Raw genomic sequence first — 15,977 nt, forward strand, 5'->3', positions numbered from 1 at the left:
CACACTTCAACCACCCTACTTTTTATTTTATCAGATTGTAAGGAGAAATTTTTCAGAAAATAATAAAAACCTCCATTCAGGGGGATTCCCAGTTCAATGCAAATACATTCTTCCAGTTTTAAGAAACATTTAATTCAAATATACTTCCTTCTCTGTCATTTAAACAAGTTTTTCTACAGAAAACTGGTTTCCCCATATTTCAGTAACAGAATTTGACAACATAATGTTTATATGTATATATCTCATATATATTAAATTGAAAGAGAGTAAACTTGAAGCACTATTATAAAAGTTAATTTTGAAAAGCATCACAATCTTTGGTTGAAAAATGTCCCTCACGAGAGATTACAAAGGGAAGGAACACTTTATAGAGTAAAATAGTATTTACTCTGGTCCACTATGATTTTCCAAACATGTCCCTCTCAGGGCAACATTTCTTCAGCCCAATTTGTGCTAACAAAAATAAAAATAAAAATACCCTTTAAGAATAAATGAGAGCGGCAGCCCCTCCTCTCTGCCCACTGGCTCATTTGAAAGAGGCCCTGCCAGGCGTGAGGACTCAGAGGGAGGGATCTGGTCCACCTGAGCATAAAGTGCTACCTGAGCTCCGTGATTTTTCTTCCCTGCAGAGGACCAACCACAAAAACACACAGTTTGGTTTCCTTTTCTGAAACACGTGGCTTTACGTTTACTCTGCCTCTTAGCAGGCGAGGTGAGACCCACACGATGAGTAATTCTGATACAACTTGGGATAGCTGATGGATTTACTCCCTACAATACTGCCTCCTGCCAGGTGACTTAAGTGAGATAGCCTTTTATTCAAGTCGGGAGAGAAACCCCCTAGGCCAGAATTCAGAGCACATTCGAGGCCTCTTAAAGAGGGGAATTCTCCCCAGAAAGGCCAGTGTTCACTTTGTACCAAGCTGGCATTCCTGTGAGGAGTGTTAGTGCCCTCTAACTTTTCACAGAAGCAAGCAGCTGAGCCTAAATTGTTATTAATTCTTAGACTGGTTTGTTGATGTTAAGACAAGGCAGAGAACAAATGCCAGACATTAACTTCATGGCTTCTCTAAATCACCAAGAAGTTAAAATATATTTTGAAAAATAGAAATTTATCTCATCCCCTGTAAAGTTACTTTCCAATAATATTCTTAGGTAAGGAGGTCAAACTTACTCAGTTTTCAGTGGTATTGTTTTTAATTTTTAAGGGCTGAAGTAGTATACACATATTTGTAGACATTTTATAATAAACTATCTACAATACACATAATAGAGTTGTTGAAAGCGTAAGTCTTAAAAGTTGGTATTCACTTTGGAAAAGAACATTGCAAAATCACCTTCTTTATAGATGAAATGTCTCATTTTGAACTATACTTCTCTAAATATTCAGATTTTATAAAAAACATCATTGCCCTACTATAATCCTACCGCGGACACTGTTGAATTGCACTATAAATGCAAGTTTTCTTTAAGGGAAAACAGCCAGATGTTCATTCCCAAGTTCACGCCCATTTCAGAGGGGTCCAAGGACAGTGACTACATTCCAGCCGCATTGAGATGTTAGCATTATGCCTTCACAGCTGCATTCACGGCAGTGAAATAAGCCAGAGAACGCCTTTGTAGAGCTTTTCCCCCTTGTAGTTTATTGAGGTGTAATTGATATGTAACACGATGTAAGTTTAAGGTGTACAGCATGATTTGATATGTCTATTATGAAATGATGAGCAAATTTCAGTTGATACTCACATAGTTACAAAACAAATCTTTTTCCTTGTGACCAGAATTTTTAAGATCTATTCCTTTTTTTAAAAAAAATTTTTTTATTTTATTGACTTTTTTTTTACAGAAAGGAAGGGAGTGGGATAGTTAGAAACATCAATGAGAGAGAAACATCGATCAGCTGCCTCTTGCACACCTACTGGGAATGTGCCCGCAACCAAGGTACATGCCCTTGACTGGAATCGAACCTGGGACCTTTCAGTCTGCAGGCCGATGCTCTATCCACTGAGCCAAACTGGTTAGGGTAAGATCTATTCTTTTAGGAACTTGCCAATATGCAATAAAACGTTACTAGTTATAGTCACCATGCTGTACATTACATTCCAATATGTGCTTATAACGAAGTTTGAACCTTTTGACTGCTACCTTCATCCAATTCCCTCACCCCACCACCCACCTCTGGCACCCACAAATCTGATTTCTTCTTTGATGAGTTGTTTTTTTTTAAATAGATTCTACATATAAGGGAGATCATACAGTATTTGTCTCTCCATATATATGACTTATTTCACTTAGCAAAATGTCCTGAAGGCCAATACATGCTGCAAATAGCAGCATTTCTTTTTTTATGACTGAATAGTATTTCACTGTAGATGCAGACATCCCCTTTATCCACTGATCGGTTGACGGACACTTCAGATTGTTTCCTTGCCTTCGTTACTGTAAATAATGCTGCAACAAACAGGGAGGGGCAGGTTATCTCGCCCACATAGTGCTTTCAGTTAACTCAGATATATTCCCGTAAGATCAGAGGAGGCTCCAGTTCTGATTGTTGAGGGCCCTACGTCCTGTTTTGCGTAGTAGCCATACGAATTTAAATGCGGGTCTTGACATTTGAAAAGAAAAAGATGCAGTGGTAGAGCTTTGGGAAAGCCAATCAGAGTGTCTACTGTGCTGGAGTGCTTGATTTATTCTGGTATGTGCTGTAGGCAGCAGTGCCGTCTGTTTCCCTAAAGGCAAGATAAAGAGGTAGCATCAGAGACAAACCCAATTTAAGTACAGAAATTAAATTCAGAAGCCTACTTAGAAAATGGACAATTCAACTGCAGAACCCCCTCTCCTATCCCTGTACTGTATTATTTACTCCATGCAAACAAGAATTAGAGCAGCTGCATATAAAGTACTTGGTAAATATCTCATAAATTATATTTAGGGCCAATGGGAAAGACTGGGGAGAAACGTGTTCTCCTAATATAGCTGTTTTTAGGTCTACCTCTGAGATGAAACTTTTAAAAAGGTGACGATTCCAACAGCGTTCCTGTTCAGTAATGCCTTCTACCCATATTGTCAAGGAAACCACGGGTTCCCATAAGAGATGCTCCTACAGAACTGAAGTTGCCATCACACTATTATTGTAACAATAGACATCTGCCTAAAAGCTATTATTCTAGCCCAGTGCTGTCCAAAAAATCCGAGTCATAGGGGTACTAATTTTAAATTTTCTAGAAGCCACATTAAAAAGGTAAAGGAAACAGGAAAATTAATTTTAATATATATTTACTTGACCCAATACAGTGAAAATATTAACATTTGCCACGATTTTACATTTTGTGTGCTAACTCGGAAATCTGGTGTGTATTTCATACTTACAGCACATCTTTTGCAGTCCTGATGGGTTATTAACTATTAAATTGGGATGGTTAACTAATAATAACCATTAAATTGGAAAATGCAGCCGTAGTCCCTGCCTCAGTGAAAGGACCACAGCAGACAGACTAAAGCTAAAATGGCCCAGCCAGAGTCACAGTTTGCGCCTCACAGCAGGCACTTCAGGGACGCCCACCCAGGGCAAGAGCTCCAGGTTGGTTTGCACACGTGAATATTTCTCTTGGTGGGAGGCCACCTCTGTGAACCACCCCTGTCACAGGACTGCCCTTGGGACAGAGCCAGGTCCCAAGGACTGTTGTGGGGAGGGAGGCAAAGGGTAGGCCCGTCACTGAATTCTCCAACACCACTTCTTTTTTCTGTGTTTCAAAGTCAACTCATTTTATTTTCTGTAAACTTCTTTAAAAAGAATTTGAAATATAATTGCAATATGTGAGAAAGATAAAAAGAATTCACAAATGTCTAAAAACACTTGATATAGTAACAGTGAAGCTACTTGAAGATGATAAAAATCTGAAACCCAATTACTAATCAGTTATTTTGTATTAACCTTGCCCTTCATTCAATTAATTTCAACTGTTTACAGAGGCCGTGCAGCTCAGGGCAGTCTGAAAAAGACAGTCCTGGTTGGCCTCAAAGGAATCCTGAGACCAGGAAGACAGGCGCGCTGGGAGGCCCAGCAGCCGTCTAATTGGGATGTGACTCCCCTTTGCCCGGGGATCAAAGACACCACTTTGCTTTTACCAAGTTGCCCTCCCCACTGGGCAGAATCTGCCCCAAGCTCCTGGCTGTGACCTCGGTAGGGCCTCACATTGCAGGTGTTGGATACACACCTCCCGCTCTCCCTGCTAGGTGGAGACACATTCTGCCACAAACGGGGGGACACCTGAAGTTCATGTCATTCAGACAGAAGGTGGAGGGGGTCATAGGGCTTAAGGCAATGCAATTCAAAATGTTTCAAAATCTGATTTTTTAATTGCCTTCTCTTTCATATACTAAAACTATTCTGGTCAAGAAGAGACAAATGCCTTCAGGGAGTCAATATTTGTAAGCTAAAACTGAACACATTCGCAAAATTAAGTAAAGTGTATTTTGATTTCTGTAAAAGGAAACTTTGCCTCCCTGCACTTAACATGAACAAATTCTATGATTATTTCCCATTGGGCTAAAAAAGTCCTCATTTATGGATGTACAGCTGCTAGAGGGGAGAGGAAGCAGATAGTCTGATAAAAGGACGAGGGAACATTACTCTATTGAGCCCACCTCAAACCAAGGCCTGCCAGTCCACACAACTTTACATTAAAACTGGAATGGCATTAAATCGGTAATTTAGCAAAGGAAACTGGAATCTCAGTATCCTCGTTAATGTTTACTGTCATCACATCTTAGCTGAGGTTATTGACATCTACATATTCACTCAACATTTTTCAAAGGAAAGGACATCTGAACAGACACACACAGGAAGCAGATACCTTATGATGATAAAAGCAAACCTTTCTCTCATCTCTTCTTCTCAGAGAGAAATAAATTTTACTTCTTTGTGGCTCTCACCAGTTAGGTAGGTGCTGAACAGAGGAAGGGAAAAGGGCTGAATAAAATAGTGGTAACAAATCAAAAGGAAGAGTGGCATAATAATGGGGATAAAATCAATGACAGGGCAGACTAGAAGGAAAGCTGTCAATTAGCTCCAGACATTATGGCTTCTCTGATTCTTAGGAACTGGAAAGAGGAACGTGGTGCCAGAAGCACTTTGTTAGAACCTTACAGATCCTGAAGTGAAGGATGCCAACTCCTTCACACGGTAACACAGTGGAGAGGAGAAACGGCCCTGGGCTCTAGCACCTTAGACTCAGGGAACACGCAGTGGACATATTACATGCATGCAGTACTGTCTCAGAAACCTGTTGTATGACAAGCTGCACATCTGCAGATGGCATCCTGACTTCTGCACGGAGGGAAGATCTCTGTAAAACTGGTTGGAAGACCTCTCCCATTTTCCTGGGATGGGTCTAAATCTCATAAATGTGCTCTCTCCACGAACTACAAAATCTTCGTTTATTAGTTTCCTGTTTACAATATTTGAAGAGTCTGTTGAATGCTCCAGAATTTGAGACCCAACTAGAAAAATGTTCCAGTTCATTCGATCCTTCTGTTGTTGTGTTGTCTCAGGTCCCTAGTCTGCCAACCACCTGCCCTGGCCACTGTATACAGCTAATCCCCCAAACCCTGTGACATTCATGTAAGCAGGAGGCTTAAAATCCACAGATACTGCATCAGGCATTATTAACCTAATATTAAGAACAGGTTTACGTTATAACAAAGTCATTAAATACCTTTAATGTAAGAAAGCAAAACGATTTAGTCATATTAATTGAAATACATAAATTATGCAGAGAATTCTAATGAACATGGCAAACTCGTACTTATCCTGGAATGATATAACTGGAATAAAGAAAGCCATGCATCAGTGAGAAAAGTATTCACTGCAAATAAGGGAACGTATGAATGTAAACAAAAGGCAGCTGGTTTCCGGAAGCGCACAGTCAAGACACACAAAACGGGACGGCAGCAGCAGCGGAGGACAGGCCGAGGGCTGTGCACTCCCAGCCTGGAAAGTGCGGAGAATCAGCTGAGAACGGAAACGGGACGGAAAAGGAAGTAGCATGTAGATGGGGCCCATTTCTGACCACTTTGGGACCCTATTGTTAGTATTCTTAGACGAGAGCTAAGAAATAGAAAAATGTACCGGAGTACTTAAATTTTGTGGCCTTTTTTTTTATCACAATTAAAAAAATTTTTTTTAAATATATTTTTATTGATTTCACAGAGAAAGGGAGATGGAATGATAGAAACATCAATGACGAGAGAGAATCATTGATTGGTTGTCTCCTGCATGCCCCCTAGTGGGGATTGAGCCGGAAACTGGGGCATGTGCCCTGACTGGCATGGAACCATGACCTCCTGATTTATAGGTTGACAATCAACTTCTGAGCCAAACTGGCTGGGCTTCACCATAATTTAAATGATGCTTAATGATCTTAAAAGGACTACTTACTCTATTTTGTACTTTGGTTTTTGTTTTGTTGTCTTTATTTAGCCAATAGATGAGGGACAGTTTTCTTTTGATAGTAGTTTCCTTGTACGTAATAATTTTTGGTGACATTACCCCATACAGACTCCCAATCATATGCTTTTTTGAAAATGATACAAGGGCCTCTAATGTATTCTCCTGCCTTCACATACCCTCTACCCCATGTCGCCTTGTACATTCTAGCAGTAATGTCTCCAAAGAAGTCTAAGGTATAGTCAAATCTTACATGTATATGGACATTTTGTTTGTGTTGCTATGCTGTGTCTCATTCTTTTAATTGCATGTTTCACTTCACTTCTTCATTTCAATGCACCTATCATCCCAAATCCCTCTCCTTTTGGCAACCCTCAGCTTACTCCCTGTATCTGTGGGTTTGTGTCTGTTTTGTTTCCTTTTTTCATTTGTTTTGTATTTTTAGATTCCACATATAAATGAAATCACATGGTATTGTGACTTGGACATATTTCACTTAGCATAATACCCTCTAGGCCCGGGGTCCTCAAACTATAGCCCGCGGGCCAAGGACATTTATCCGGCCCACCGGGTGTTTTTGCCGCCGCTGCCTGTCCTGCTTAGCAGCCGACTTAGCAGTGCGCATAGGAATTTGTTCTTTTTTTTTTTTTTTTAAATATAGTCCGGCCCTCCAACGGTCTGTGGGACAATGAACTGGCCCCCTGTTTAAAAAGTTTGAGGACCCCTGCTCTAGGCCCACCCACATTGTTGCAAATGACAAAATGTCATTCTTTCTATTTTTCTTTATTGCTGAGTAACATTCTATTGTATATATTAACCATATCTTCTTTATTCATTCATCTATCAATGGACACCTATTCATCTTCCATATCTTGGCCATTATAATACTGCAATGAACATAAGGCTGCATATATCTTTAAAAATTAGTAATTTTGTTTTCTCTGGACAAACATCCAGAAGTGGAATTGCTGGGTCATATAGTAACTCTATTTTGAATCTTTTGAGGAATGTCCATAGTTTTCCACAGTGGTTGTGCCAGTTTACAATCCCACCAACACTGCCGGCATCCACATCCTTGCCAGCACTGACTTGATAGCCACTGTAACAGGTGTGAGGTGATTATCTCATTGTGGTTCTAATTTGCATTTCCCTGATGACTACTGTTGAGCATCTTTTCATATGCCTGTTGGCCATCTGTATGTCCTCCTTAGAGTAAGTAATGTCTGCTCAAGCCCCCTGCTCATTTTTAAATTGGGTTGTTTGGAGGTTAAGTTGTAGGAGTTCCCTACATATTTTGGATATTAACCCCTTATTGAATATTGGTAAATATTTTCTCCCATTCGGTAGGCTGACTGCTTTCTTGACAATTTCCTTACTGTGCAAAAATTTCTTATTTACTTAGATGTAGTCCCATTTGTTTACTTTTGCTGCTGTTTCCCTTTCCTGAGACATATCCAAACAGTATTGCTAAGGCTGATGTCAAAGAGTTTACTACTTATGTTTTCTTCTAGGAATTTCAGGGAATCAGATCTTATATTTAAGTCTTTAATCCATTTTGAGCTTATTTTTGTATCTGGTATAAGAAACTGGTCCAATTTTACTTTATTGCATGCAACTTTCAAGTTTTTCCAACACCTTCTTTGAAGAGGCGGTTTTTACGCCCATTGTATTGGCTCCTTTGTCATAGATTAACTGACCATATAAGTCAGAATTTCTGGGCTATTTTATTCTATAGTTTAGCTATGTTGTTATGCCAGTACCATAGTGTTTATTATTGCTTTGTAGTCTAGTTTGAAATAAGGAAGTGTGATGTCCCCCACTTTGTTCTTTCTCAAGGTTTCATTTGCTTTCAAGGCCTTTTTTTTATAATTACTAAGCATGTATCTTTCTGTTTATTTGTATCCTCTTCAATTTCTTTCAGCGTACAGGTTTTTACCTCTTTGGTTCAATTCCAAGGTATTTTATGCTGTCTGATCCTTCTGATTGTTCATTAGTGTGTAAGAATGCCATGGATTTCTGTCTATTTGGTATTCTACTTTACTAAATTTTTATTCTATTAATTTTGGTGGATTATTTAGGGTTTTCTATAGATAGTATCATGTCATCTGTAAATTGTGAGAGTTTTACTTCTTCCTGTCTAATTTGGATGCTTTTAATTTTTTTTTCTTGTCTGACTGCTGTGGCTAGGACTTCCAATACTATGCTGAATATAAGTGAGGATTGCAGATAGCCTGTACTTGTTCCTGATTTTAGAGGAAAAGCTTTTAGCGTTTCATCGTTGAATATATTAGCTGTGGGTCTCTTATATGTGGCCTTTATTACATTGAGGTATTTTCCTTCTATACCCACTTGGTTGAGATTTTTAAAAAAATAAAAGGTTGTTGAATTTTGTCAAATGCTTTATCTGCATTTATTGAGATGATCATTTTGTTAACGTGGTGCATCAGGTCACTTAATTTACAAATGTTGAACCATTCTTAGATCCCTGAGATAAATCCTTTCAATGTATTATTTAATCCAGTTTGCTAATATTTTGTTGAGAATTTTGCCATCTATGTTCAAGGATATTGGTCTATAATTTTCTTTTTTATAATGTCTTTGTCTAGCTTTGTCTAGATATCAGGGTAATGCTGGCTTTGTAGAATAAGTTTGCAAGTGCTCTTTCCTGTTCAAATTTTTGAAATAGTTTAAGAACAAGTATTACTCATTTTTAAAATATATATATATTTTTTTAATTGATTTCAGAGAGGGAGAGGGAAAGAGATAGAAACATCAATGATGACAGAATCATTGACCAGCTGTCTCTTGCACACCCCCTACTGGGGATCAAGCCCACAACCCAGGCATGTGCCATTAACCGGAATCAAGCCCAGGACCCTTTAGTCCACAGGCCAGTGCTCTATCCACAGAGCAAAACTGGCTAGGGTGCAGGTATTACTACTTTAAATGTTTAGCAGAATTCACCTGTTAAGCCCTCTGATCCTGCAGTTTTTTAAGAGGTCCACCCCTACCCCCCACCCCATTTCAATTTCATTGCTAGTAACTTATCTGTTTAGATTTTCTGTATCTAAAAAACAAAAAAGATCTTCTGTATCTTCCCGTTCTATCTTGGAAGGGTGTATGTGTGCTTTTAGAAATGCATCCATTTCTTCCAGACCGTGGCATTTTTTGGCATATATTTTTTCACAATATTCCTTAATTATTCTGTGTATTTCTTTGTTGTCATTTGTAACTTCTTTTTATGTATGTATTTCAATGGGTTCTCTTTTTTGCTTGATGAATTTAGCTAAAGGTTTGTCAATTTTGATTCAAAGAACCAGCTCTTACATTATTTTCTATTTTTTTCCTAGTTTGCTTATTTCTGCTCTGATCTTAATTTCTTTCCTTTGCCTACTTTAGGTTTTGTTTGTTCTTTTTTCTAGTTCCTGTAGGTGTAAAGTTAGATTATTTGAAATTTTTCTTGTTTCATGATGTAGGCCTGTATAGCTATGAACTTCCCACCCAGAACTGCTTTGCTGCATTCCATAAATTTTAGTTATGTCTTCAATTTCATTCTCAAGACAGCTTTTCATTTTCTGTTTAATTTTCCCTTTAATCCATTGATTGTATAGAAGCTGGTATTTAGTCTCCACACATTTGTATTTTTCCAGTTTTCTTCCTGTGAGTGATTTCTAGTTTTATGCCACTGTGTTTCAAAAAGTTGCTTGACATGATTCAATCTTTTCGAATTTATTGCGCTTTGTTTGCGGGGCAAAATATATGATCTACCCTGGAGAGTATGCTATCTGCACTTGAAAAAATGTGTACCCTGCAGTTTTGGATGAAATGTTCTATAAATGTCTATTAACTCGATTGGGTTAATGTGAGACTTAAGGGCATTATTTCCTTAATTTTCTGTCTGGAGGGTCATTTCATTGATGTGAATGCAGGTATTAAAATCCCTTACTATTATTGTATTACTGTGAATTTCTCCCTTTGAAGACAGTTAATATTTGCTTTATATGTTTAGGCACTCCTATATCGGGAACTCTCTGTACAGACTAGACCTGGATGTCTGTTTCCTTTCCCATGTTAGGAACGTTTTCAGCTATTACTTGTTCAAATAAAGCTTCTGTACCATTCCCCCCTTTTTCTTCTTCTGAGATCCTTATAATGCAAATGTTAGTACACTTGATGTTGTCCTAGAGATCCCTTAAGCTATCCTCATTTTTAAAAATATTTTTCTTTTTGCTGTACTTACTGGTTGATTTCCACTAGTCTGTCTTACAGGCCACTGATTCTTTCTTCTGTTTCAGCAGTTGCATTCTTCAGCATACTTTCTCTTTGTTGGAAGTTCTCCCTAAGTTCCTCTACTCTTAAGTTTGATAAATAAGCATCCTTATTACTGTCTCTTTAAATTTTTTATCAGGCAAAATACTTCTCTCCATTTCATTAGAAGTTTTTCTGAGACTTTTTGTCTCTTCATTTGAGCGGTATTCTTTTATGTTTTCATTGTGTCATTTCCTATGTTCGTTAATATCAATTAGACAAAATAGCTTTCTCTCTGTCTTTACAAAGTGGCCTCTGTGTAGGCTGTGTGTCAGGGGGTTGTTGGCAGGGTACTTGGAATCATGCAGCTGCCTACAGTGCCTGAGGCATGGGGCCTATGGAGATGGAGAGGCTCCAGCTGGGGAGGGCAGGTGTGTGCCCTAGAGATCCTGTTTCCTCCCTTTGGTTCAGATAATTCTGAAAATGAGATGCAGCAAACTTGCAAGTAAGCCCAAGCACCTAGACAGAACTCCCGCCCACTCTTTCAAGGTGTAGAAGATATACAATGGTGCTCACTGGCAACTCCAATCTCAGATTCCCATACTCCAATCTCAGATTCCCATACTGCTCTTGCAGCTCATCTTCTCTACTAGCTCTCCCTCCCTTTTGTTATATAAAAAATGGTCTTGTGTAGAAGCAAATAGAAGTGAGTAGCTTGTGAGTGCCGAGTAGTGTTGGCAGGCTCTAGACTATCAGGATGGAAGAGCTCCGGTCAGGGATACCTTGTTCATACTGCTTACTCCTTTTATTCGGACCCAAAATCGGCTACAGGGAGCATGGTTGAGAACACACTGCAGCCATCTTGCTGGTTGGCCAAAGCACCCAGAGAGAGCTCCCCATCGCCTTATCGAGGTGGAGGGCGATGTATACAATGGAGCTTACCTGCACCTCCTCTCTCAAAGATTCCCTGCAGATTCGGGAGAGCCCCTGTGGTTTCCCATTTCTCTACTTGGTCTCCTCCTCTCGTTTGTTCTATGAGCCCTCAGGTAGGTGCCTACTAGAAGTTGCTGCTCTCTATATAGGTGCATATTTTGATGTGCTCGTGGGAAGAGGGGAGTTCAGTGTCCACCTATGCCACATAGTAAGTCCGTAGAAGGGCAATTGTGTTCCTAAATCATCATAAATACAAGTTGACATCAAATCCATTTTGTGCCAAGTTTAAATAGCAATTTGGGATTATCTGTGCCTGGTGTCCTGCTTCCAGAGTTACCCCTAAAATACAGTTCTGAAAAGGGGTTTCTAAGTCAACCACAACCAGTTTGCAGGAAGGGGGAAACAGAAAGACTATGATCATTAAACAGCGCTAAGAATATAATATAAATCTGTAATTTTAAGAAAGCAAGGCAAAACTAAGTATTATACCAAATACCTTTAAGAAATCTTTAGGAGTCTTTAAAAATCTAATTATCTTAAGCAAGAGAAAAATTTGCCTATAAACCTCATTGTATTTCCTCAAATCGGAAGTATACTGGCACATCAATAATAGTCTTCACCCTGGTTACTCAAACTGTAGTCCAGGCCCAGTAGCATCATTACGTAGGGCTCATCAGAAATGGAATCTCGATCAGTTATGGTACTGAACATTGAATCCGGGGCTACAGTGCTCAGACACTTCTTCAGCTTTAAAATAACCTTTAATTGATAGCTAGAGTGTTTGATTCAAACTTGTTTAAGAATCTTTAAGTATTATGATGTAGTGACGTTTTAAACAAAGAAGAAAAGTGAGGGACACAATGCTATATTGCTTTCGAAATTATTTCTACATGAACCTTTTGGAATTGTAAAAGTACTTCCTACTCAGGCTGATGTGTATGGGTAATTTAAAAAATACTACTGATACTACTGAAAGGGAAATAGCATGTGTTCTACAAATATAAGATTGAAGATTCAAATGAAGGCACTGCAAGTACTTAAACCCAATAATATAAAGGAAGTTTGAGCTCTTTATGAGTGTAGAACATACTTTTACTACATAGTCTAAACCCAATGATTAATATAAGAAAATATATCATAAAATCAGGAATACTAAAAGTCTGAAAATTATTGGTTTGAGCATCCTTCTGTACACTAAAAGATTGTGGGTTTGATTCCCAGTATGGGCCCATATGAGAGGCAAATGATGTTTTTCTCTCTCTCTAAAAATCAATAAACATACCCTCAGGTGAGGAATAAAAAAAAAGTATTGATTTCAAAGCTGTTTTCAAAGTAATTGGGAAGAATGAATAATTAAAAATCAAATTTCAAAGTAGCTAATCTTGGTCTGTGCTCCAGAATTTATTCTCTTTCATTAAATTATAAATTAAGTTTAATGTTTAAAAACCCTGTGACCTTAAGATTTATACATTTTTATTTTCTAAGTTTCCCATCTTTTTTCATTTTTTATAAATAAAAAGACAGATGTAAAGTTAATGAGGTGCCTTATAAATCTTACCCCTCTCAGCAAGTTTAACCCCATCAGTTTTTCTGCAACCTAGTAAATTAAGAGAACATAAGAGGGAAATCAAATAGTGTTGCTTTTAATTCCTAAGTTTAACTTGTATAAATAATAACTCTAAATGAAAAAAAAAATTAAATTGAATATTGGATTGATGGCATCTACATAGCTTCTTCCAAATACTTAATAAAAACAAATGGAATGTTTCATAAAAAGTTCCAGTGAATATACCTGTCAAAATTTCCACAGTGAACAATTTTAAATTTAATCCTGGCCACCAGCCTAATTTGGAATGTAGGGCTTATCTACAGTAGGGAAGGTCCCATCATGGTCCATGATTCGCTGCAGAACTGAAACCCCAAATCACACAGAAATTTTTCTTAAAGACATATAGCTGAAGCAGCTCTACACAGATTTCTCTTGTTACAATGATAGTAAAAGTCGCTGTAAATATTTTTTAGTAAAGAAATGCAATTCTGACGGCACAGTCATGTAGGCACATTGGAAAAAAAAGCATGCAATAGAGTGTAAACACAAGCTGCACAAAAGTACATCAAGAGTGAGAGGCACCAATATGTTCAAGAAACGTGCGTTACGTTACCCTTTCCTCTTCTTGTGACGGTACACAAAGCAGCCAACAATGAGTCCCAAGAAAGCACCTACAATAAACCAGAGAACAAATGTAATTGAAAAGTAATCACCAAGATTCAAAACCTAGCAGAAGAAATTAATGTTCAGTGAGCAGAAAATGGTATTTTATTTAAGCACATTGCCCTGGCCATTCATTTGTTCCATCTGGACTCTTCACTGTCTTAAGTGCAAATCTCTGGAATTATTTAGTCCTCAGTAAGCCAGAGAAGAGTCCTTTCCTAATTTACAAAGATACCCAAAGCATATTTGGGATGAAAACATGTATTATTTAGGATTTGTGGCTAAGTGGACATACAGAATACAAATGAATATATAATCAACACAAGGCAGTATCTATATTATAAAAAGCCAGTAACTGGAACGCCGTAACCAGAAGGTGCATTGATGGGTCTCGCGGCGCAGTGGGTCTCTAGTATCATATAAAAGGTGAGGTGTTTCTGACTGGTTTACTTAATTTCAAGCTATAAAAACTGTAGAAATTGAAAAACTGCTACACAAATAGTGCTCTTCACATTAATACTTTGATTTAAGTGGGATCCAAGTTGGAACACTTACCAACAGCAAGAACAATCGCAGCAATGACTCCAGCACCTGGGAAAAATAAAACCAGTTTCAAGATAACTGAGCACTTGTGGGTCTCCAGGTGGCAATTACATTTTAGTTAATCAAATCATCTATAAACTACAGCAAAAAAAAAAAAGTTTTATCAGTCTAGTTTAGTGTGACAGTGCATCCAGCTCATTTGATCATCGAGCCCTTCTAATCAGATTCCAGGCTTAGGGCCCAATACTGTTTTGTGCTGTAGCTACCACACTAGGTTACTAGTAAATATTATTAGAACAATTAGAATTCACTAGATTAGTGGGAAAATCATTTTAAAAATGTATTATTCCATCTTAGTTGATATAGTTCAGTATTCAGTCTACCATTTCTTATGACTTTATTACAAACTTATATTTTTTCACCAACAGTGGTGGGTCTGTGGAATAAGTCATAATAAAGTTCTATTAATTTATTACAGAAATGTAGTATGTTGAATCTTCACAAGTAATACATTATCTTATCATCAATCATTCCTCATGCACGCCCACCTTCAAATTAAGACATAACAAGGGGATTCTAAGAATGCAAAAGAAACACCAGGGCACATGGATAAAATTATGCTTAGAAACTTAAACAATTACTTTTGACTATCAAGAGAGCAATAAATAATTCTACAAAATCTTAATTATATCTTAATTAAATTTCTATGAGTCAAAGCATACAATGTCTTTTTTTACCTCTACACTTTTTACTTCATTAAAAAAAATTGTCTAGTGTTTATGAATGAAGGTGCTTTGGGTTTACTGGCACAGTGACAGTTTGACCACAGTGTTCAGAGGGGAAACTTATCCGGCCTAAGATGCATTTTAGAAAAAGACGAGCCTTACTAAACTAGTCTAGTGTAAAGAAAAGTAATACATACTTTTCTTCATTTATTCATCAAAAATCCTTATACTTCACTTAAATGACACAACTATAATGATCATTTTCTTGAACATATATTGTGTGAACTATGTGAGTCTACATAAAGTGTGATACACTAGCGTTGCTATGAAAAAAAATTAACCCAACTTACAGTACGTTAAGGCTTGTATATACAAGGTATGAATAGAAAGAAAACTTACCAATTGCCATCACAAAATGACACTATCACATGGAAAGAAAGTTATAGCCTACAAATTTTAACCTATAAATAAATATAGCATTTGAGAAAGTTACCTCACCTCACAAGGAATCTTTTAAAAACTGTATTAATTACATGTATCTACACATACTACTGTTTAGATTTGTCATGGTATCTACACTATTACTACTAAAATTACCAAATGTTAATTCTCACACATTAGTGATAGATTATACTTTCTCAAACTACAGATAATTGAAATATATTTCCATATAGGACTTTAAAATCCCATACTGCAGAGCATTACTAACTAAAATAATACCTAATGTTTTAGGTGGTGTTTCAGGAGTAGGATGTCCTAGAAAAAAGAAAAAAAGGAAATAAGTAAAAAGAGAAAGAGACAATAACAAAGTTTAAGATCTCTAAATTATAAGAATTTTTACCTTTGAGAATAAAAACTCAATTTTATT

At 37.5% G+C, this 15,977-nt stretch overlaps 1 protein-coding gene across 8 annotated transcripts in view; it reads right to left on the minus strand.

Moving 5' to 3' along the window:
- Positions 1-15,977, minus strand: part of LOC103290140 (membrane cofactor protein-like) — a 44,121-nt gene continuing 28,144 nt past the window's right edge. For 4 of the 8 annotated variants that reach the window (XM_054711438.1, XM_054711437.1, XM_054711434.1 and 1 more), the window contains 4 exons: positions 15,830-15,865; positions 14,397-14,432; positions 13,792-13,849; positions 1-2,729 (listed from right to left, as the gene is read on the minus strand). In XM_054711438.1, the coding sequence (XP_054567413.1) occupies positions 2,666-2,729; positions 13,792-13,849; positions 14,397-14,432; positions 15,830-15,865 (194 nt within the window). In that variant the 3' untranslated portion in view covers positions 1-2,665. Of the gene's footprint in view, positions 2,730-4,856; positions 4,950-13,187; positions 13,227-13,791; positions 13,850-14,396; positions 14,433-15,829; positions 15,866-15,977 lie in introns of those variants that run through there. The other 4 variants (XM_054711432.1, XM_054711435.1, XM_054711433.1 and 1 more) reach the window with 4 other exon arrangements.

Source organism: Eptesicus fuscus, chromosome 22 (genome assembly GCF_027574615.1).
Source record: "Eptesicus fuscus isolate TK198812 chromosome 22, DD_ASM_mEF_20220401, whole genome shotgun sequence".
Taxonomy (NCBI): Eukaryota; Metazoa; Chordata; class Mammalia; order Chiroptera; family Vespertilionidae; genus Eptesicus; species Eptesicus fuscus.